At 33.7% G+C, this 24,350-nt stretch overlaps 2 protein-coding genes across 3 annotated transcripts; one reads left to right on the forward strand and one right to left on the reverse strand.

The window, feature by feature from the left end:
* Nucleotides 1-1,141: 1,141 nt before the first annotated feature.
* On the forward strand, nt 1,142-6,755 carry LOC126693499 (AUGMIN subunit 1). 2 transcript variants are annotated; one of them, XM_050389486.1, is made up of 7 exons: nt 1,142-1,253; nt 1,351-1,615; nt 2,508-2,640; nt 2,736-2,870; nt 3,031-3,154; nt 6,158-6,295; nt 6,401-6,755. In XM_050389486.1, the coding sequence occupies exons 2-7, from the start codon at nt 1,381-1,383 to the stop codon at nt 6,506-6,508; spliced, it is 873 nt and encodes a 290-aa protein (XP_050245443.1). In that variant the 5' UTR covers nt 1,142-1,253; nt 1,351-1,380; the 3' UTR covers nt 6,509-6,755. The 2 variants fall into 2 exon arrangements, with proteins under 2 accessions (XP_050245443.1, XP_050245442.1); XM_050389485.1 differs by having other exon boundaries at nt 1,200-1,252; nt 1,344-1,615.
* A 4,840-nt stretch (nt 6,756-11,595) lies between these two features.
* LOC126693500 (mitochondrial fission 1 protein A) lies at nt 11,596-18,005 on the reverse strand. Its single transcript, XM_050389487.1, has 5 exons — nt 17,813-18,005; nt 16,230-16,362; nt 12,687-12,811; nt 12,077-12,140; nt 11,596-11,986 (listed from the first exon to the last, which is right to left on the reverse strand). The coding sequence occupies exons 1-5, from the start codon at nt 17,903-17,905 to the stop codon at nt 11,901-11,903; spliced, it is 501 nt and encodes a 166-aa protein (XP_050245444.1). The 5' UTR covers nt 17,906-18,005; the 3' UTR covers nt 11,596-11,900.
* Between the last annotated feature and the right edge of the window lie 6,345 nt (nt 18,006-24,350).

A 24,350-nucleotide genomic window follows, 5' to 3' on the forward strand; every position in this document is an offset into this window, starting at 1 on the left:
TTGTTCATATCTCTTCCATAGTTTTTTCTTTCAAATCATTCATATCTTTAAGAGTTATGTGTAATTTGTTCAGATCGTTTGCTCGGTGATGGAGATCGTGAACTATACTGTAGATCGACGATCGGGATGTGCTTGATGGAGACTGGATTTGTGTGAGCCGTGGGTCTTCTTCTTTGCTATGGATCTTCTTCTTCTTTCTTTCTTTCTTCTGGGTTTCCTTCTTTCTTCTGGGTTCTTTCTCTTTTTTTTTTCTTTTTTTTTTTTTTGGGTTTGAACGATTTTTGTATCTGTTTGAAATTGAGTGTAAAAAACTCGAGATTCATTTTTTTTAAACTCAACTGTTAAAAACTCGAGATCTATGTGGCATTAACGTGTCCAACTTAGCAAACTCAGCAAGTAGGAAGCGAGTCTTTAAGTCTCGAGATTTATAGGGAACTCGAGTTTCTAAAACTCGAGATGCTAGTTTCCAATAATCTTTCAAATCCATATTAACTTACTATATTCTATCCCTTCACAATGTTAGTTTGCAAATATCCCCCTAAAATTGATGGTAAAGGAACATTGAAACATGATTATAATTTTGGGGGAGGGAGGGTCAATTGTGCATTTTGATAGTTCAAAGATTTAAGTGTTTTTAGTGTGAAAGATTAAGATGAAAAAGAATACTTTGCCCCAATAACTATCCTAACTTTTTTTTTTTTTTAATTGAACTATCCTAAGTTCCTAATTTAATAATTTTACTAACTTAACCAAGTGTTTTGTAAGTCAACTAGTTGACACTTCATAATATTTTTAATAGAGACCTCCATAATTCAAATTATCCTGTCCAATGTATACTAACTAAATTTAATTTAATACTAATCAAGTCCAAGATTTTTCAAAACTAACCAGTTTGGTCCTTAAAGCAAACTTAATCCCTAAACCATTTTTTTTTTTTTAAGGACTAAACTGACTTTAGAGACTAAATTAGTTAGTTTTAAAAAGTTTTAGACTTGATTAACATTAACCCAACCTCAGTGGCGTAAATGAAAATTTACCCTTTGATTTAATTATTAAATAAAAATAAACTATACTTTTATTTATTTATTTATTATTTTACTATTACATTAAAGAAAAAGTTCCTTTCCCAAAAAAAAAAAAAAAAACATTAAAGAAAAAGTTGTGACCGAGTCACATTCAAAAACATCTCGAACTCAAAACTCAAAAACGTACTCTTCTTCACGGAATCGACTCAGCCAGCTAACTCTCGAAAGGTACTCTTCTTCACCTTCCATTTCCTCTTTCGTTTCCAATTTAAAATCGAAATCAAAAATTTATTATTTCCAATAATTAACTCTGCGATCGAATCAGAATCAGATCCCACATTTTTCTTGAAAAGGGATGAGTGAGAGCGAAACGAAGAGTGGTGGATCCGATGCGACGCGAATATCGGACGTCGAGAAATGGCTAGCGGCTCGATTCGGCGATGCCGGCAAAGAAGTCCCCGATTTCGAGTACACTCCCAGAAGTGTCTCTTATTTACACAATCTCATCACCATCTCCGAAGCCAAAGAAAAATCCGCCGATATTGTCGCCAAAGATTTTCGCCGAAAAGCCGCCGAATATCGCTCTCAAGGTCAACCTCTCTCCCTCTCCCTCTCCCTCTCTCTTTTGGCATTGATGCTTAGAATGTTATACAATTTGGGCAATATTGATTTATCATTTTAGTCCTCCAAGTTTAAATTTTGTCATTTGAACTGTTAACTTTGAAAATTTGCTTTTTTGTTGTTGTTGTTGCAATATAAGCTAGTATTTAGCTATTTAGCGTGAGTTCTAATTAGCTCAATTACAAAAGTCTTTGATAGTTATATAAGGGATATGAGATTCAATTTCCGCCTAAACCAAAAAATTATTGGTATATGATGATAAAGAGTTATCATTACTAAAAACTATATCTTTTGATAAACACTATGTAAATAAGCTACTGGGAATTACAGGGTACCCAAATGGATACTTTGTTTGGAAACGGCTTATTTATTTTACTGAAAGTGTTGTAAATAAAAGGTAAAAGTTAAATAAAATAAGTAAGTGACTTACACGGGATTTGCAAATAATAGGAAAAATAAGTTATAAGCTTACTTATAAGCGTATCCCAAATGGGCATTAGTCTCTCCGTTCATTGCCATTTGACAAACATTGTTAACTCTTTTAAGATGACATCATTTTGAATCATTTTTCAATATTACAAACTGAAAAGACGTCGTTTTAGGAGGGGAAGTTAACGAAATTTTTCAAAGGGCAAGAGAAGGAATGACTAAAATGACAAGATTCAAACCTAGTGGACTAAAATGACAATTTGCCAAACTTATAGGGTGTAAATTGTAATTTTGCCTAAGATTTATTACATGAATTGATTGCAGTATTGTAGGAAACTTGTAATACTTGGAGTAGCAGTTTTTTTGTTTTTGTTTTTGTTTTACTTGGATTTCTAGTCTCATAAAGCTGTTGTTTTGTTAATATGGTTGTAGCTGCTAGGATCAGGGAGATATTGGAGAGTGTGGGGTTGGCGCAGGAGAGTTTGCCATCGAATGTGGTTGGATCTGCCCAAGTTCTTGCAAATGTGTCTAATTTGTTGAATATAAGAGACACTGAACTAAGTAGGTGGGTTTTCTTTGTTGTTTTTCTGTAAGTTTTGTTGTCCTTTAATCTCTGCATTTAGTTTTTGGAGATTAACTAGGACAAATGTGTTTTTATAGCTTTCTTGTAGCAATGGGGGATATTTCTTTGAGGAAGACTGGTGTGGAGGAAAAGAGGGCTAAAGTACAAAAGGAGTCCAAAATTCTTCTAGATTTTACTCGAAAGGCAATATCTAGGCTAACTTATTTGAAAAGGTAAAATTTTAATGGAGATACATATTTATATATTTTCTTTTAAAAGCATTGCAAGTACTGTTCTTATATTGTTAAATTTTTATGTGGTATTTCGAAAAGTAGTTCACTTTATGAAAGTGATGTTGATTGTCTGTTTTATTTTTAAAATCCATTTTTTTAGAACACTGGCACAGCTAGAAGATGATGTAGCTCCGTGTGAGGCTCAAATGGAAAATTGGAAGACAAACTTGCAAGTTATGGCTGCGAAGGAGCGGCAATACTTGCAACAGTGTGCCAACTACAAGGTATTTAAGTATTATAAATTTAACACTTTGTTCTCAGTATTGGTCACTTATCATGAAAAAAAATGGTTGGGCACTATCTAGGGGACATTAAGTTTCATAATTAATGACAAAAAATGTGAGTCCTTTGGTGGTATGATGCATTTACAAGAGGTGAAGTTTCATGCAAAGCCTATGTGGATTGAGTAATATTAACAGAAATTCACATGGTCCAAAACTAATATGAAATGAGGGCACCATTCTGAGTGCAGATTTAACTTCAGATTTTTTGTTTTTGTTTTTGTTTGTTATTTATTTATTTATTTTTTTAATTTATTGAAGAAACTGAATGTAATTGCATGGATAGTGAGTTGTTAAACTATCTGTATAGGGTTGTGATGAGCCCACTGGTTTTTGGATTCAAACTGTGTGTGTTCTCTAACTCTCCACATGATTGGTTGGATGAGATTGTAGAACTGAATTTTTTTGTAAAAACTAGCTATAATAATGAATTCCTGTTAAGCTTAGCCAGTCCTCTACTACTCCTAGCTGCCTTATGCTCTTTGACAGTGTTTTGTTCTCAGACTGATGTTTTATGTCCTTGTGGATGATTCTGAAATGGCATAGGACTCTGTTCAATACTTGTGGAGGTACTCTTGTTTGCAGACATTTGGGATGCAAAAATGGGGTGCCATTACACTTATACTCGAGCCTCAGTTAAAAAGCAAGGTTACAAATATATGAGTCCAAAGAATGGAGTCTGCTAGTTAGAAGTAGACATATTTAAAAATTAGGTGAATATGTTGTGTGTGAATGTTGGATCTAGTGGTGGAATTCCTTCATATTTTGGAATCCAATATCCCTTCTACTCAAAATGGGGATTGCATGAGATGGATGTTGAAGAAGAATGGGGAATTTGGTATCCGTTTGTATTATAATGAGCTGTGAGGTCCTTTCTCCATTGTATTTCCTTGGAAAGGTATTTGGAGAGTTAAGGCGCATCGACAAGTTTCTCCATCATGTTTTGTTTGGACCACAGCTTGGGATAATATACTCACGGTGACAATTTGAGAAGTAGGGTTATTGCTTTTGTGGACTGGTGTGTCATGTGCCGTTGTTGTGGGGAGATTGGATCATTTACTGCGCCACTGTGAGAGGGCTCATCAGTTGTGGTGTTTTGTCTTTAGATCTTTTGGGGTCTTGTGGGTCTTACCAAGTATGTTATCGGATATTCTTTTTGGTTGGTGGAATTGGTTGGGGAAGCACTTGTTAGACATTTGGAATTTAGTTCCATTGTGTTTGATGTGGTGTATATAGAGGGAACGTAATAGGTGGACATTTGAGGATGTGGAGAGTTTGGGAGACTAGTTGCTTTCTTCTTTTAGTAATTCTTTGTTTGATTGGGCTCAGGCTTAGGGACTCACGTCTAGTGATTCCCTCCCTTGGTTCATTAGTTCTCTTTTCTTTGGTATTTAATTTTCTTTTCTTTTCTCTTCTTTCTTCTTTTCTTCTTTGTACATTTTGCCTCTTTTGTGCTCTTTTTTATGTGCCCTTTTTGCATAAAGTAGCTTAATTAATACAGCCTTTTCTTACTTATCAAAAAAGAAAGAAAGCTAGTTCTAGGTCCAACTTTCTTTCTCTTGATCACATTGTTCCCTGATTTAGAAGCATAAATACTTGATATTGACATTATTTATGCCTATTTGGAAATTGTGTTGACTCTCTTTAGTATTTGGTTGAATCGAAGAATGCTGAGTCACTGCAGAACCGTGAATGAAGGTTATGCCAGTGATCTCTATTGCGACGTCTAGGCGGAGATGGATTTTAGGTTTATTCTTAATAGCATTGGAAAGTGAATCTATAAAGATTTTAGAAGGGATTCAAGAAACTTCATACAAGTCAGTCACTTCATGTCTGGAGAAGTTCTAGTTGAGTTGTGGGAGTACTTATTAATTATTATGCAACATTACAGCATTGTTTCATAGTATTAAAAGGAGTCCATGGCTTCTAACTGCTATTGGGAATAGTTTATTTAGAAGTGTAGGTTTGAAAATTTAGATGAATGCAGAGGCTAAGACATTGATCAGAGCTCAGTTAGGGTTAGGGTAGTTTGGTGTTTCAAGTGGGTTCTTGAGGTGAAAAGTGTTAAGGGTATGTGTGTGGAACTTCTAGTATTTCGGTCACGTCATGGGTTCCATGAGAGTTTGAGTGGAAATGGGCTTAGTTGACTACTTCAAGGGAGTTGCGACCTCCATTAGAAATTGGGAGGAGAAAGAATGAGCAAGACTTAGATAGAATGAGACTTAAGCAAGAAACAATGCATCAATTTTATTATTCTTCATTATGACTAGTACATGATTACAATGCTCTATTTATATACTTTCATGCCTCATTCCCATTGGCTATTACATGCTTCATTCCATTTGGCTTTTGCCAAACTAACTCATTAGACCCGTGCTTGAATGAATTTCCACATGTCAATGGGTTATATATGAAATGTCTGACTATCTCCTAACTCACTATAAGTCTATAGCTCCTAGCCATTTAGACGTGCTAAATTTTCCCTAATCAATTACAACATGTGTTACAATTCCAAATCAAGTACATGGTTGTTATTAGAAGCTTCCTGTGTGCAAGGAGTTGGCATGAGCTAGAGTATCAAACTGTCAATCAGCACTTGGATAACAACAAAATGCCGATTGGAAGCTTCGGCTGCCTATTAGAGCAAACTGTTTCCTGATCGGCAGTCCACCTTGGTTAGGTGTTTTCGATTATTTGTTTTGGCTTTGTTTGGGCTCCTAACAGACATGTTACCTCTATCTGAGTTCTTTGGGACATTAGGAGGCAGTCACAGTTTTTGTTGATGAAAATAAGTAGATTGGACTTAAAATGAACTTTCTCATCCAATATTTATTTTGAATTTGATTTATCTACATATTTTGAGGATGCTATTGTTTGGTTTAACCCACATTTTTCTTCTTTAAAGTTATTTTGTTTGCGACTCATGTTTAACACTTTTTGGGACAGTCTGTACTCAATCGTGTGGGCTATGCCCCAGAAATTAGCCATGGGATGCTGGTTGAAATGGATGAGCACAGGAAGGAGTTGGAGAAGAAAACGAAGCCCATACTTGAAACCTTGAGGAGCTACCAGGACTTGCCGCCGGTAAGTTTCTATTTCAGTAACAAAGAACAGTTGGCATGTGTTGGATTTCTTTTATTTTTGGAAAGATTGTGAAATTTTAATTTGTTTTTATTACTTGTCATACAGGATAAAGCTTTGGCTGCTTTGGCAATTGAGGACAAGAAAAGGCAGTATGCTGCTGCTGAGAAGTATCTTGAAGATGTACTGCATTCAGCTCTTTCCACTTCAGAGTAAACTCACTAAGGGATAGTTTTTGTTATTATTTAATTGTGGCTTATATCTGGACTATGGATGAGTATGTATATATTGTTGATCTGATGATTTCTACTGAAGGATGTTGCCTTGTTGAATTTACCCAATTGTCTTTGGCTTCTAACAATGAAATTTTCATTATTATAGATTTAGTGGAAGAGCAAAACTGATGGAGACTACATTGTATCTATTATAAGTTATAACAAATTGTTGATATGTTCCTGAAGAATTTTGAACCATTTTTATTCATTAAAAAAAAAAACCCACCATTTTTGGCTTATCAACTTCGTACCATGTCAAGTCTCCTTGAATTAACACTATTCATGTCAGTCAGGGCATGTAATCTGAATGCCTCACAAATGGTGCTAGTTGAATAAAAGCCAGTACTTACTCAGTTAGAGCTTTTTTGGTTTCACTGAAAACACTTCATTTTCAGTTTTCATTTCTTGTTTGCTGTGAGCTCCACCACCTCAATGTTTGTATGGTTTCATTTTAATTCTCAGTCTTCGGAACCCATCAGCCAAAAAAATGAGAATGAGAACAACATTTTGGAGTTTTCAAAAGTTGAGAACTGAGTTAAGTGCCATTTTTGTAATACTAACACCTGTGCCATTAATTGAGCCTAATGGATCTTTTTATTTATTTTTAAACTTCCTCAACAGTTCGCCTATCTCTCTCTCTCTCTCTCGGTTGAGTTCACATCTCTCTCTCTCTCTCTCTCTCGTGGTTAAGGGTGAGTTTAGTTCAGCTTTTTGTAAAAGTGCATAATAAAAAAGTGGAGTTTGCAAAAAGTGCATGATGAAAAAGTGCATTTTTAAAAAGGTGAGTGTTTGGTAAAAACAGTTAAAAAGTGCTTTTTGAAAAAGCTGAGTGTTTGGTTAGCACTTATAAAAGTGGAGGTTTGAGTTATAAATTACCAAAAATGACAAGATATATATATATATATAAGTGAATTTTTTGTTTTTATTATCTCTCTTAATGCAAGTTATGGACACAACATTTTTACAAAAATTTCACAATAAAGTCTATATGACAAGTTGTTAATGGTAGATAAGAAAAATAATAATGTCATTAGTAGGTTCAAATGAGAACCAATAACAAATTACTGTGTAAAATTTATTATGAGAAGTGTTACGTCCACAACATTTTTTGCAATATTTTCACAACAAAATTTATGTGAAAAGTTGTTACTAGTTCTAATTTGAACCCACAACTGAAATTATTTTTTTACTAACTAATATTAACTAATAACAATCTATTACTTAAAATTTATTGTGAAAATATTACAGTAGCATTTCTCAATTAGGATTTTTTATTTTTTATATTATTTTTTCTTTTTCCATTTCACTTTCAACCATATGTTTTAGTTTTATTTCTTTTTCTTTTTTTTCTCCTCCACACATTGTCCACTATCTCTACCCCTCTTTTACTCTCCTTTTCTCCCTCATTCTCCCTCATTCATAAGAATGTTCCAGGAGCTCTTTCTTTCTCCAGCTCCCTCTCTCTCTTTTTTTTTTTTTTACTTGATTCCAAAACTCTCTCTATGATAAGAAAATTTTCCTTTTCTCCCTCATTCAAGAACATTCCAGGGAGCTCTCATCTTCGTGCTGTTGCTCATCTTCGTCCTCAACCCAGTCCAGATGGGTCAACTGGCTTCTGTCCTTTGTCTTTTTTTTTTTTTTTTTTGCCTTTATTGTTATGATTTGATTAATTTTAAAACTGTGTTTTTGAGTTTGTATTCCGGTAATCTGATTATGCTTGAGTTTAGAGATGTTTGAGAGAAAGATTGTTTATTGTTATGATTTGTAGTGTTTGTTCATGAGTATTTCTGTAATTTCATCATTAGCAACGGTAACCTATCAAAATGCGCAGTGCGCGTTTTCATTTATGGACCCTCAGAGGTCCATAAAATTTCCACGTTCAGTCCGCGTTTTTGGCCTATGCCCAAAACGCAATTTTAGGCCTTACTTTTTTCAAAAAGCACTTTTTGGGCTCAAAATGTGGAAACAAACGGGCACTAAGTTCAATTGGTGGTTTAGGTTTGGTGTGATTGTGGCCATTTGTGGTGGGATTTGTGTAGGTCTTGCCATTTGTGTAGGATGGGTTTGCTGTTGGTTGAATTTTGAGTGGGTTTATGGGTTGGTTATGTGGTTGTTGCTGAGTTTGCGGGGTTGTCCCTGTAGCTTATGCCAAAGTAATGAAAAAGCTCAATGTTTGTAGTTAAAACATTGGGATTTTACAATAGTTGCTGCCAAATCCTGGACTTTAAAGAGGGAAAAATTCGCCTCCAGCCTTGTGCCTTTTCATGCTCTCCTCCCATTGCTTGCATTTCAATCCCTTAATCAAGTATGTTGTAGAATAGGGGTGGAATTTTTTTTTTTTTCCCCTTGGTGTGGGTGTGGCTATTGGTAGTGCTCAGATGTGACAAAATGGGTTAGAATTTACTGACTCGACCTGAAAAATGCCTGACCTAAACCTGGATTTTTTGACCTGAAGCAAAAACGGGCTAACCTATGAACCAACCATTTTATAAATAAAAAAAATTCACTAAAATATATTTAGATTATGCCATGGGTACTAGGTGCATAAAGCACAAAGTATGGTCGGCTGGCAGAGTACTACTTAGTCAATAGCCAATAAGAGTCACATGACAAGTTGACAACTTATTTATTAAAAAAGAGTTAAAATGAAAGGAAAACCGAAAATAAGTAAACAAAACAAGACATTTGATTTGACCATATGTTAGTCTAAAAAAATTGTCATTGATTTATTTTTGTAATTAAAAAAAAAAAAAGTTCGTTTGAAAAATACAGATCAACTTGACACGAAACTCGATTGACCAGTTTAAAATGACCCGTTTTTACCCGCAACCCGATTAACCAGACCCGAACCGCATGTTTGCCACCTCTAATACTAGTGCTAGTGCTGTTGTGATTGATGATGTTGATGTGGTTGTGAATTTTTAATTGATGCCAAACAAAAGTAAGTGACCTTTTGAGTTGTGAAAATGGGTTATGAGAACAAAGTTTTGAAAATAAAAACTGAGAACAAAAAATTGAGAAACCAGACATGGCCTTAAGGTTTCATAACATTAAAATGAGGAAATGACACCTCTAGTCTTAAAATAAAGAAGTCGTCTCATTACTTCATCATAGACCTAGCATGTGCATACCAATGAGCAAAGAAGACAAACGAGAAAATTTAAAGGGAGGTTGAGGACTGAAATGTGTAATTTATGAAATTTGTTAGACAAATAAGATCGATTACGGTTGTACCTTGTGTTATATATGTGATACCATTCTAGTAAGGGTTAGGAAGTCGCTAGGAAGTTCCCATGGGGTAACCCTACAAGCTGTCCCTTTTTCCTATATAAGCAATGAACAGTATGAGCATTGGACAGAATTCCAGCATATCTTCTCTATGTGCTTCTATGAATCATTTACACATCATTTGTTAACAAAATTGAATCCTTTAATTGTTGGCAAAAGGTCTAATTTTGTTGTGGCTGAAAGGTCAGCCATCTTGTCCACTTTTTTATTTTTTGGGAAAATTCTAAATTTTCAAAAAAAAAAAATTTTTAAGCAAAAAAGTAATGTTAGTTGTAAGTTCAGATGAGAATCTGTAAGAATGGCCACAATAGTCATTTGTGTTTATAGCATTACCTTCTTTTTCTTCTTCTTCTTCTTCTTTTCTTTTTTTTTTCTTTTTTTTTTTTTCAAATTAAAATGGCTTTCAAAGGAAATATTGGTTCCACCAATACAAGTTTTAAAGGGCAACACTATGTTCGGTTCCGGTTGTTTGGACACTAATATGGCAAACAAATGTTCGATGCTTATTAAGATGCGCAGGCCAACTAGATTCTCCCTTGAGAATATTTAGCAAGGCAGCACCTTTCGATGGAGATCTAAAATGGTGTAGATTTGCCACCTAGGGCAGTAGTTTCTAATGATGCTGTCATTACAAATTTTTGATAAGGTTTAATAATTTTCTTTGGGATAATATCACTTCTCTCTCATGAGGTTTGAAAAGAAAAAAGAAAAAAAAAAACACCCCCTCCTTGACATTTGATTGACCAAACTTTGTTAAATTAATATTAAAAATGTTTTGTAATAGCCTATCCTTTGTTTAAGGGCAAGTTTCAAGAATTATCCTCAATTTCAAAATTAAAATTCATTATATTAAGTTTTTAATTGAAGTATATTTTAAAATATTAAGTACAATTTTTCTTTTTCTTTTTTCAATGGCTTATGGAGAGATTTTCCGTTGCAAATGTTTTGGTGCTTGATAAATTTTGCATTTTTATTCTAAATTTATCAGTTATTTTTATGGACAAAACTTAGATACAGTACTTAGATGTTTTTTAGGTTTCCTCTTAAAATTCAGCTATATGGTTTTTTTTCTCATGAGATAGAAGTGTATTTTTAATTAAGTACAACTACATAGCAAAATCTTGAAAGGGAAAACTTAAGGAACAATACCTAAATACTATGCCTAAGTTTTGCCATGTTAAACTTTTGAAAAGAGATTCTTATAAAAATTTAGAATATTTTGTTGCTAATATAAATAAAAGAGGGGGAAGAGAGTGTTTTTCCGAATTCAAGTTTAGGGTTGAGTATCATTCTCTCAATCCTCAAGGGAGGAGAGTGTAATTACCTCATTTTTTTTTTTTCCACATTTGCTAACATAATCTATATTCTATTGTGATTGATACATAATAAAGTGTTGATGAGCTTCTGTAAAAGTGATATTACTTCAATCACCAATTACAACCGCAACCTTAACAAGTGAAAATTTGTGTGTATTCTAGCATTGATATCTCCATAAATGCATATCTGGCTCGTCTGTAAGTTCAAGAGACTGCTGGGCATCCCATCATGTTGAGCTTTACATGGTTTCCTGGTCTTTGCTATAATTGTAGAGAATCTGAGTTTCTATAAAGACTCAACTCATCCACTTTTCATGGTAACAAAAACGAAAGCCAGGGCACATGCAAGGGCATTTTGGTTTCTGTAATGTATACTATAATCATTGTAAATTTCTTCATCCACCAATAGCAACCATGATACCAGTTACGACTAAACAGATAATGCCTGAATTACATGAAAGTAGAAAACACAATATACTTGAAAATGAATACCTTACACACACACACAAATTTACAAGTTCATGTTCAAAAAGCCTACTTCCATAACATAAACGGTGTCAAACTTTGATAATTATTTATATTCTAAGTATAGTCAATTAATACATTCTTTTTTTTGGGGGGGGGGGGGGGGGGGGGGGGGGGGGGGTGGGTGGGTGGTGGGGAACTCAAACCATTAAAATAAGCCAAATTTGGAAGCAGGTCATTATGCACATTGTTAAAAACAAAATTTCACTTCTTGCGAGCCAATGCTGCAGCAATACCACCAGCTATAAGTCCAACGGCAGTAGCAGTGATGCCAATTCCAATAACACCATCTGCATTCCAACAAAAGTGTTTAATATTACTTCAGTCTAATATGCTTACTATGTATTAAAAAATATGTTGATGGAAATTCCAGTCTTTACCTTTAGCAATTTTATCTTCAATAGCCTTCTTAAGGGTAAGAGCCTGCCTCCAATCAGGTGCAATCTACAAAATCAATGGTTTCAGATAATAGTTGATAATAGTAATAAAAAAAGGAGCATGCATTATTTATAAGAAAATAATCAAGCAGTCAATAATCAAAACCCTAATATATAAATGATGAAAGGAGGAATGTCCTAAAAATATCATATCATATAAGCTAATAATTGAAATTTTCTTACTTATTACAATCAATCACAAACATTTGGTACAATAATGAAAATGGTATAGCTCCATGCACATGCAAAAGTTTAAGGTAAAGAAAAAAAGCCCATACATTGTGAGCAGACCAGCAAAAGAGAAGACATGCATTGTTGACTATTCAAGAAATGAAATTTACAACTGTTGGCCAAAGCTGCCTACATTTGCACTAAATTTAAAGCATAAAAACACTACAATGCTGCCCATTTGTACTAAATGTAACACTGTTAACTCAAGCAAATGCCAAATGTAAACCACGAATGCACACACAGTAGAAGAGGGGAGGTATATACAACTAAGAATAGGATTTTACATTAATTATTTGCAATCTAAAAAGTAGAAAACACCAACCTCTAAACATTGCTCCACAAGCTGCCTACTCCTGGAATATGCACCACTTCTGTAATAGCCAATGGCCAGAAGATAGAGCTTCTCCCTCTGCTGCAAAGGGCTGCTTGTATTGTTCACCAAGGAATCTGCAAAAGACAATGTTACATAGTACAGAAAATAATTTTCAGGTTAGCAAACCCCTGCATTTCCTAATATCTTATATCAAAAGCTCAATAGCATCAAAGACAAACAAAAACATGAGGTCCTTCAGTAAACAAGCCAAAGAAGCAATTGCATGACAGGAGAAAAGTAGGTAACAGGATTAATCTTTCTTCTTTTTTAAATGGAAAAGATAATTCAATTAAACAGTGGAGTAAAGAAATGAATATTAAACAAACAAAAGTAAAGATTTAAAAATATATACATACAAAGATTCAGCTTTGCCTCTTACATTATTTTTACCCCACCTTTTCTTCTTAGCACTTTGTAGAGGATCAGGTTCCAATTGCTTGTCTCAGGGCAATGTATGGAGCAAAGGGCCTTGGGCAAATGTAGGAGTGCATTTGATATTTAAGGGGTTATAAGAAATCCAGACAAGAGATGACTAGCAATATGCAACTTTACTATTTTTTGCTTAGTAAAAAGTTCATTCTTTTTTTGGGTAATAGGTAAGAAGTTCATTAACAACAAAACACAGAACAGAACAAGTACAAAAAGGGGGTGTACAAGAATATCTCTTATTGTTGCAAATTAAAATTTAAGAAAGAGCATGACTCATCCAAACTAAATCACCAGCACTTCCACAGGACTTCATCTGCTGTTGGCAAAAGGGAAAAATTGGAGGTCCTAAGGGAGGAGGGGTGGTAGTCACTCAGGGTTGTTCCCCATAGAAAAAGGTCATGGGGGGCTCAAACTCATCCAAATTGAATCCTAGTAGTTTGAAATTGTATTGGAGGAAAAAAAAAAGAAGAAGGGAGGAGAGAGAGGGGGGGGGGGGGGGGGTGTTTAACATTTTCACATTAAGAATTCATTAAAGAGGGAAATATTTCCTATGCTCAGTGTTCATGTGACGAGACAGTGCGAGGTGGCTTATCAATACATTCATTGAACTTACACAAGAAAAAAGCTCTAAGGTTTTCTTGAGGAGCAATTGTGAGGCCTCCTCATGGTCCAACAACGTACCAACACGTTTGACAATTTCATAACCAAAACAAAGTATGGAAGGGATGGTGGTTATCCTGGAAGGCAACTCAGGATTGATAAATTTTGGAATAGAAGTGCGGAAACTGCTAGAGTCACAGTGTTATGCCAATCTGAAAGAACCTGACCAACCAGCAACAGTTACAATGAACCAAACAAGACTGGGGACAAAACAAAAAAATTCACAACTACTAGATACCAGATAAGAGGATGAACCACAAGGACACAAACCAGTAGAAAGAGGGCAATTAAATCCAGTGGGAGATCAGGGCAGGCGGTATATCCATTTTATGCAGTCGTGGTATATAAGGTAAGCAAAGACAAACTCCACAGATTCTGGAATGGAATCAAAGGATATACGAGAAGAAGGGGCTAATGGTGACTCCAAGGGTCAAATTCTTGGGCAGAACCTCATTTTGGCTCATTAAACCATGATTCTAAAATCAAAAGAAGAATTGGGAGATCCATATGAAAAGGGAAGGGCCTGTTGCTACCATCATGTAGCTAAAATAGCGTCATGATATTACACGGGATGAATGTGTGGGGGAGACATGAGAGGATTTGAAATTTACTGAAGGAATGGAAATTAGATGCGGTCATCTGGAACTTTCATTAAAAACGAAAAAAGAAAAAAAGAAGCATCTGGGGAAATCAATTTGTGGATTAACTCCACCTAAATTCTGGGGAAGCTTCAGGATGTGTTTCGGTACTATGGGACACAAGGGTAGTCACTAAAGTTGATGAAGCTATTGGTGATTTTTTCCGTATCATGCAGATTAAAAAATGTACTTGATGATTTCTATTAGGCATTCTGTGGGGTTTATAAAGCCAATGAGGATGCAGAACGAGATACTGTGGGAGGAGTTAGCAAGGGTGCACAATTGGCGGGGATCCCAAGGTGTAAAAGGGGGATTTCAATGTAACCATATTCCAAAGTGAGATAGTGGGTTCTGCTAGAGACAAATCTGCGATGTGGGATTTCTCATATTTTATTTCTGAGCTAAACTTGGTTGACCTACCCTTGGAAGGATGTTCATATACATGGTCTGATAATCATGATCCTCGTTATCACACTTAGATAGATTTTTGGTTTCCTTTGAATGGGAGGAGCAATTCAGTAGTCTTTTGTAAAGACTATTGCCTAGATTTTTGTCTAATCACTCCCTACCATACTTAATGATAATGGTATTACAAGAGGTAGTGGGTCTTTCAAATTTGAGAACAAGTGACTTAAGGCTGAAGGATTTGAGGAGGAGGTTAAACAATGGACGGCCACTTATAATTTCCAAGGCAACCCCAATTTCATTTTGGCAAGAAAACTCTAAACTTTTGAGGCAAGATTTGATGCAGTGGAATAAGGAGGTGTTTGGTGATGTGAAGGAAAAAATAAATAAATAAATAAATAAATTCTTCATGGAAGTTATCATTAGATCTGATTAATAGGAGGATGATAGGCCACTCTCTGTTGAGAAGAGAAACTAGATTCTGCTAAGGCAGAGTCTGAAAAACTCATTCTGATGGAAGAAATAATTTAGAGACAAAAATTAAAAATATGATCAATTTGGATAAAGAAATGTGATTGTAATACCAAATTCTTTTATCAAATTGCCATTTCACACCGATGATACAAATATATTAGACAACTGCAAGTTTTATATATATGTTAGACAACTGCAAGTTGAAGAAGAGATTTTTCGGGCCCTCAAAAGTCTGAATGGGGACAAGGCACTGGGCCTAGATGGCTATAGCATGGCTTTTTCCCAAGTATTCTGGAGTGTCATAAGGGAAGTTTTAGTAACTTTCCTCAAGTATTTCCATAAAAGCAATATGTTTGAAAAGGGCTTGAATGCTACATTTATTGCTCTTCATGAATGTTAAAGATTTTAGACCCATTAGTCTTACATGTAGTGTGTATAACTCTCTTACATATTTCCAAGAAAACTGTAGCCAAGGAGAGGATATTGAGAAGATGTCTATATGAACAGAGAAGATCAAAGAAATAATCATAGGAGAAGCAATTGAGTAACCCTAATATACTAGGGAAAAATAAAAATAAGTAAACAAACTTGCAACACACACATATACATATAAAAATTAAGACTTTATGGGCGTGTAAAAGGAAGAATGCCAACACTGGGGAAGCCTATAAAGACCATAAACGGAACCAGAATGAGACAAGCATTCTAAAAAAATGATCAAGGACACAAACATTTGAAAAACTTGAACCAAGAAAGAGAAGAACTTTTTTTTTTTGGGAGGGGGAACTTTGAACTTAGGTTCTCCCCATGGGAAGAACCGGGCAGTGCCATTGCGTCACAGGACTCTTGGCACAAAGAACATTAACTACTTTAGAGATTTATGTACCTTCAAGCATGGCTATCCCACGCTGCACATCTTCTGGCTGCCTTGAATGAACAAGAGCCCATGACAACCTCATAATGCTATCACTCTTACGTTCATCTGAGTCACCAGCCTCTGCAACTTCTCTCTCACAGCCCTGCCAAGACACAGTAGAGTTTTAACCAAAGAATAGATGAAAAAATGGAAAAGGATTTAAATAATGTGACTATGGCAGTATGAAGACTAAAGTAAACATCAATTGATTGCTTCTTATATCCTTAAAACACGGAAACTGACTTTGAGCGGCATAGATTACACTTAAATGTTAAAGGCCAATTCCATTATAATCACCAAAATTTTTTAATCCATATATTTTTCCCCCAAGGCCCCAACATATTTCACGTCTCTCACATGAAAATTTGACATGACACAAGTGGGACAAATTGGAATAGGAAGTTCCAGCTCCACATTGTGATTCCCTATTTTGCAGTTAAGCCAAAAACGGCTGCACCAACTTTGTAAATCCCTACTTTGCAGTTATGCACTTATGCCTAGAAAAACCAATTTGGGATCCACCAATGAAATCACAGTTCAAAGAAACTTCCCATAACATCAAGAAGTTGCTCACGGGGAAGCAAATAAATAGCGATCACCATAAGATTGAAAGAAGTAGAGAAAATCGATTAACGTCAACAACTCTAGCATTGCTTTCATCCCAACCCACGCCCTTCCACAGCATGTCTCTTTTGATTGCAGCAACATGATAAAGAATCTCCAGCAAGCATGTAGTCATTTCTACAGATGTATTGCTTCTTCTTTTTTATTTTTTATTTATAGGTTCTACAGATGTATTGCTAGGAAGAAAAACTAACTCGACACCCTGTCTCTCATGAAGGGCTTGAACGCGTTAACTATCCTTTAACTACTCAATAAATCAGGACACCATATAGGCATATATCCACATAAAATTTCCTACTATACACATTGCATCACATGCTCAAATAACATGGATGCAAATGATTCATGAGTGCTTGAAAAACCAAAAGACAACCTTACAAAATGTCAATTTCAACAAACCCCATTTGTTCATTAATACAACATCACCAATAACTTACCCAATTTTCCCAAAAGCATAAGCGGATAGGAAACCGTGAATTTAATCACTTAACCAATATTCTAACAATCACAATTCAAATCTAGATTTAATTTGGTTAGTAAAACTTCAAACACACAAAGGCCTAAACTAATGGAATGGAAGAACTGGTCCATGCATACAGAATAAAAAAGTTTAAATAGAAAACAGACCCAAAATTCAGTATTCTTGGCTGAAAATAACAATGATCTCATCAAAACTCAGCCACTTCAGACCTCAAATCCAAAATGAACACTTACATGTTATCAAATTAAATCTTTTACGCTTAAAAGTGAGGACCCAATAAGGAAAACCCATACATGAATTCAAGTAAATATCAAACTAATAATGTTTTTTTTTTTCTTTCTCAGATAAAGAAAGACTATATAAAGAAGCAAAATAGAACAACCTGGTAAAATTTGAAACCCAATATATCTGTGACCCAAAACCCGTAAAAGGAAAAAAGAAAGCTTACGACGATGATGTCGCGGTCGCACCAAGGGATCTGATCGCCGCCGCTGAAGAAGGAGCCAACGGAATCGAAGAACTTGCCGATCTTGGCCTCCATAGTGTTTGCTTCTTTGCTAAGAGTTTTGGTTACAAATAAAAAATTCTCAGTACCTTTTAAATATCTTGATTTTATGTTTTTGCCTATATTCAATTCGGTGAATTGGAAGAAACAAAAAATTTATTTATTTTTTAATTTTCTCAGTTTTTTTTTTTTATTTTATTTTTTCGGGATATTACATTAACACGTGTCAGACTCAGAAGTAAAGGTCTGATCCACGTGGCATGACATTTCTAGTTTTTATTTATTTATTAGTTATAGTGTTGCTCGGTTTTATAAAAAAGCTTATAAGGTAAATGTATAAATAATTATATATAATTTAGTAGATTCAATAAAGATAAAATTATTAAGTGTAAATAATTAACTCACTAAAATAAGGAGTGAGATTTCTTCCTAAAATTAAATTAAATTGATAATTCCAAATTAAATTTTAAATTGATAATTATTTTAAAGAAGTACTAAACAATTGATAAATCTAAAATTAATATAATCTGAATCATATATAAATTAAAATTAAAGTTGATAATTCAAGAATACATGTGTAGAAAATCTTGATAATTTGATGTAACATAAAAATCAAATAAGAAAATTGTTAAAATTAATCTATTAATTCTAACCATATTTAATCATTATTTCTAAGACCATAACCCTAAGCATATAAATTAGATCAAAGTTAAGAAAATTAGTTTAAATAAAAAACAACCAATACACAAAATCTAATCAATTTAATAAAAACAAAATACAAAAATAAAGAAGGAGCTTTTAGAAACTTGACAATGTTTTCAAATGTTTTAAATTCATTAATTAAAATCACATGAAGAAAAAAAAAACAATAATAACACTAAAGACAATAAACAAAATGAAAATAATAATAATAAAAGAAGAAAGAATGCATACTTGCATTGTCATTAGGAGTGTGCGTGGTTCAGTTGGCTCGATTTTTTTTCAAATTTGTTACTGAATCGATAGGGATCGATTTTGTAATAATTAAAACCGATGCATACCAATTAGGGTCAGTTTTCCGACCTATAGCGATGCGGTTTGATCGGCTCAGTTTAATCAGTTTGGTCGGTTTGATTTGAAACATTAACAATTTGTTTTTATTTTTTATTTTTATAAAAAAAAAATTGTTCAATCTATAAAAAAATCTATTCAACAAAAACTTTATAAAAAAAATATGTTCACCCAAACAGTAATGATCCAAAATCCAAACAGTATAAACTATTAACCAAAACCCAGATAGTATAAATTGTTACTACTTATTATATATCACATTTTAGTGGATACTATCATTTCATTAACTAAAAACATTAAAAAAAAAAAAAAAAAAAAAAAACAGAGCACTTATAAACCAAATACAAATAGGTAACAGTAACAGGAGGGAATGGAACTTAGTATAAACTATAAACTTAGTAACAATATTAGTATTAGTATAAACCAAATACAAATAAGTAACCCATAACAGTGTTAGTAACTTAGTATAAACCAAATACAAAATAGTTTGTCCACTTTTCATATAAACCAAATACAAAACGCTGAAACAATGTTAATATAACTGTATAAACATACAAAATACAATGGACCTATGGCTATAAACAGATAAACTAACTCAAACGGATAAACCTTATCGGTGGTTTTCCTTGATGAGCGGCGGTGACTGGTGAGCACCTACTAAGGCCGGTGAGAGGCAAGAGGTGAGAGCGAGAGAGAGAGAGAGAGAGTTAAGGACCTTTGAGGCTCTGAGGGTGAAAGAAAGAATATATAATGAGGGAAAAATCTGGAAACCTAGCAAAATAGAAAATACGACATTGTTTTGTACTTTTGTTTGTTTGTTATTTTTTTACAACACCCAATACAACACCATTTTGTTAAAAAAAATTAAAAGACATACTTGAAACGGCGTCGTATTAAGAATGGACCAAACCTCTGAAAGACATGCTTCAAACATATCGGTTCGGTTCGGCAGGGGCTCGATTTCGGGCTCTCTGATCCGATGAATGCATTGCACCGGCATCGGAAGTCCATTCGAGCTTCGATCGTGGGCATCGGCTCTATCGGTCAATGGCAGCGACGATGTGGGACAATCGGCACCGGTCGGTTGGATCGGTGATGGCATCTCTGCGGACACCCCTAATTGTCATGGGATTTTGGCATTTACATATTGAAATAATTTTCATTCCAAAAAGGATATATAGGGTTATATATATTGGTAGAGTTCCATTCGAAATATAATTCATTTAAATCTTATTGAAATTAAAGATATCTAATCAATGTATTTGTTTTTATCCCATAAAAATTGGAATTATAAAAAGGTCATATGAATAGAATGAAAAAAAGAGAGAGTTGATTCAACATAACGCAACATATAAAAAAAAAAAAAAAAAAAAAAAAAAAAGAGAGAAAGAGAACGTGGTTGCATCAACGTAGAAATTATTAAATTAATGGAAATATATATTGTTTTTTGGGATAGATAGAGATTATTAAATTATTGGAGATATATACTGTTTTTTGGGATAGATTTATATTAATCACCTCTTGAAGAGGTTGGATTGTGCTTATCCCTTAATAATCAAGTTTTGTAGTTTGATATTCTGATAAAATAATATTAATTTAGTAATATTAAATTTTGAAAATTTAGATGATAAATACTATCTAAATTAAATTTTTGTATGTTAAATATTATCCCTTAATTTAAGAAATATATCCTAACAAATAAAAAAATAATGTTAATTAGATGATAAATATTATCTATATAGACTCGCTTTAGGCTTCTAGCCCCACGGATGTATGGGCTTAAACCCAAAACAGCCAAAAACAATAAATTTGTAGAGAGTGGATTGGGAAATTGGGCTCGCATGAACCAGGTAACTGAAAAACATATTTTAATGCTAAAAAGAGAAAGATAACAGAAGCTTGTTAAGGAATAATGTTCTCGGATTGGTCCGAGGACGTTGATTCTTAAATATTTTCTGCTTAAAGCTCTATTACAGATTTGTTTACAGTTTTTTCCGTCCCTTTTCCCATGGAGGGTCTTTCACGTTGTATAGCCCTCTTGGACCATCTTGATCCTACACTTGTTATTCATCTAAGCCCTTACTTGAGTACCTGTCCCATCAGACACCCTCTTTGGCTTTCTATGAGTTGCGTTCGTTGAGATAACACTGTTTAAAGGTCTTCTCCACATAAATGTAGTAAGAAAAGTAACTGTAGTGCATTTAATGTGGTAGTAGCAGTTTTCTCTTAGATATTTTTGAGTTCCCTTCCTTCTTGCACGTTCATGAGACACATTCCTATTATTGGAGTTTCTTGAAGGGTTGCCTAAGTTGCTAGAATATGTGTTTGAGCTGTCTTTATCATATCCGAGGAGGAACCTCTCCTCGGATCATATTCCGTTCGTCCCTCATTTGTATGTCTCTCAATGGGAAATCCTGATAACGACTTGTTTCTCCTCGGACAATTTAGTTGTTCTAGACAAAGGCCCAAGGCCCAACATGTCATTTTGGGCCTTTATCCCTACATTATCTAAATTAAATTTGTGTATGTTAAATATTATCTATTAATTTAAGAAATATATCCTAACAAATAAAAAATAATGTCAATCTAATTTTATTTAATGATAAGAATAAATTAGAGCCCTTGTAGTATACTATTCTTTTTTAGTTCTTTAAAAATTTAAAAATTTAATAAAATTTATGCAATTTTGTGAAGTCACGTGGCGCACCCATGGCGTCTAAGCCAACTTTTATTATATATAATATGATTTATTTTTATTATGATGAAAAAAAATGACATTTCTAGATTCTAGTAGCTACACATTTGCTTGCACATTGCATTTAAAAAATAGTCCGATTAATAATTCATTTTAAGAAATATTTTATAAGAAATTGAAAATTTTGTTTAAAAAGTTAATTATTTTTTCACTTTTTTATTTAAAAATATTCTAAAATAGTTTACTAACATATACCTTAAGGGCATATATTAGTAAAACCTTAAAAAAATAAAATAAAATAAAATAAGTCTAGAAATATAATAAATTATTTAAAAACTAGTAAAAATTTACAAAATAGTAATTGTGAAAAACTGAAAATTACTGTCTTTATAACATTATGTGGGGGCTAGGGCCCAAATAATGTATTGGGCCTTGGGCCTTGTTTGAGGACACTAACAAGTCCGAGGAGAGAAACACGACTTAGATGATCTACGTTGCAAGTCTCATCAGTGGGAGACAAAGGGAAGAAGGTCCGAGAAGGAATTCCTTCTCGGACACGACAAACGTAGACCAAATGTATACTCAAGCAGTTGAAGTGCACCCCTTGAACACATGAGAGAGAAGAAAACTCAAAATATCTAAGGAAAAGCTGCCACCACTACATTAAATGCACTGCAGCTACTTTTCTGGCCGCATTAACCCACAAAGGGCTGAAAGGGGTGTCTGATAGGATGAGTACTCAAGTAGGGATCTAGGTGATCAACAAGTGTAAGATCCAGATGATCAGGAAAGACCCATATAATGTAGAAGAGCCCCCATGAAATGGGGAGGCAAAAAAAGAGTGAGAGAGAATACTGTAGCATGCTAAACAATCCTAATATTGTGATCTATATATATGTATGGTCTCCTCAGACGAAAGGTCCTCTAGTCATAATAGCTTTTATTCATGTTTGGTTGATTCTTAACTCCATGCTAGCCGTTGTCCAATTCATCTAGACCTAGTTCTTTGACCCATACTTTACAAAATTCATTGTATTGGGCTTATTGGACCAGGATTCCATACACTTGGGCTTGGGCTCCAAACTTTGTCCCTACACATTACATTTTCTCTTTTTTTATAAACTTTATAGTATTATTCCTATGTAAAAAAAAAGTTCGTAGAAAAAAAAAATTAGAATTTAATACAAAAGACTAATACAAGTTTAATTTAAAAATATGAGTAAATTATAAGAATATTGTTAATTAAAAATTCACATTTTACTAAAATAAACTAACTTTTTTCTTTTAAATAAAAAATATATAGTATATGACCAAAATAATTTAAAATAAATGATTAAACTCTTTTTTTTTTAATAAATCTTTTGAAACCTTTTGATAATAGAGTTTTAATTATTAAAAAAAAGTATTTTAAAATTCTTAAAATTTAGTAACAACGGATGCACAACTTGTTATTGTAGTTTTTATTTTCTTTTTTAAATGTATAGGACCAAATAATTTAAAATAGATTATAAAACCTCCAAACCCCCCACCCCCCAAACGTTGGTAAAAGAGTTTAAATAAATACTACTTTTTTTAATGAGAAAATAAAATTCTACTTTAAACATTTTATCATATTATTATATGCGAATTTTTTTTTTTGATGAATATTATTATATGTGATAGTGTCCTCTATTTTAAAATATAATACTACAAGTATTAATTTTGTTTTTTTTTTAAACCTTAATTTTTGAGATAAGTGGTAACTTTCAAGGATAATTTGTTTTAGGTAAGAAAGAATGAAATATATTCATGTAATTAGCATTGTTCTTAAGAGAGATGTACACATTATACCGTAGTCAATACAACAATTGTATTATTTGTCACCCAAGGGTCTTTTGAGGAAGTTAAATTGAGCAACTCATGCATGGTTCATTTACTGTTTTTGCTAAATAATTTATTTTGACAAATTTTTTGGTTAAAAGGTTTCTTTCAAACTTATATTTAGACCTAGCTAATGGGTGAAGTGTCGGGTCAATCGGGTTTATATAAAAAACAGGTTCGAGTTAAAAAGAACTATCTGGTCAATCAAATTACGGGTCAAGTCTGGTAGACCAAGTTTGACCAAATTTGGATAACTTTAACCAAGGTTTGCTTGAGTTTTAATTGAAATCTGACTGTTCGGTAGAAGCAAACTTGTTGCCATTTTAAAGAGCATGGAAAAACTTTTGAATCAACTGTCCATGGATAGGAATTAGAGCACTAACAAGTAGGATGTTGCAGAGTCAATAGAAAATGGCCAAAAAAAATTAGAATACTTTGCCACTTGGACTTTGGGCGCGTAAACTAATTTTGGGACAACATTTGCTCACAAATGTGCTTTATACCTCGAAAAATAGATCCAAAAAGATTCGGCTTTATTAAAATAGAAGGAATTTTAGCCAATGGTTGAAATGATGCAAGTCTAATCGTATTTGAAAGAAGAGTTCAAGAGCTCTATGATGATGACACCAAAATCACTCAAATTGGACTTAGGAAGACCTCTGATCAAAGCCAGTGGTGCTGGCTCTAGAAATTTTGTCCAGTGTGTTCCTTAAAAAGCATAAATTACATAATCTTATTTCCTTTTAGCGTTTAGGTAATTAGATTTGATTCAATATTATTAATTTCGTTCCGTTCCAACTGAAACGGCCAGAAAATACATTGTTGGTAAACAAACTGGAATAGTAACCCACCCTATTCCACTTTGAAAATTTTTTG

Source organism: Quercus robur, chromosome 7, assembly GCF_932294415.1.
Source record: "Quercus robur chromosome 7, dhQueRobu3.1, whole genome shotgun sequence".
Lineage (NCBI taxonomy): Eukaryota > Viridiplantae > Streptophyta > Magnoliopsida > Fagales > Fagaceae > Quercus > Quercus robur.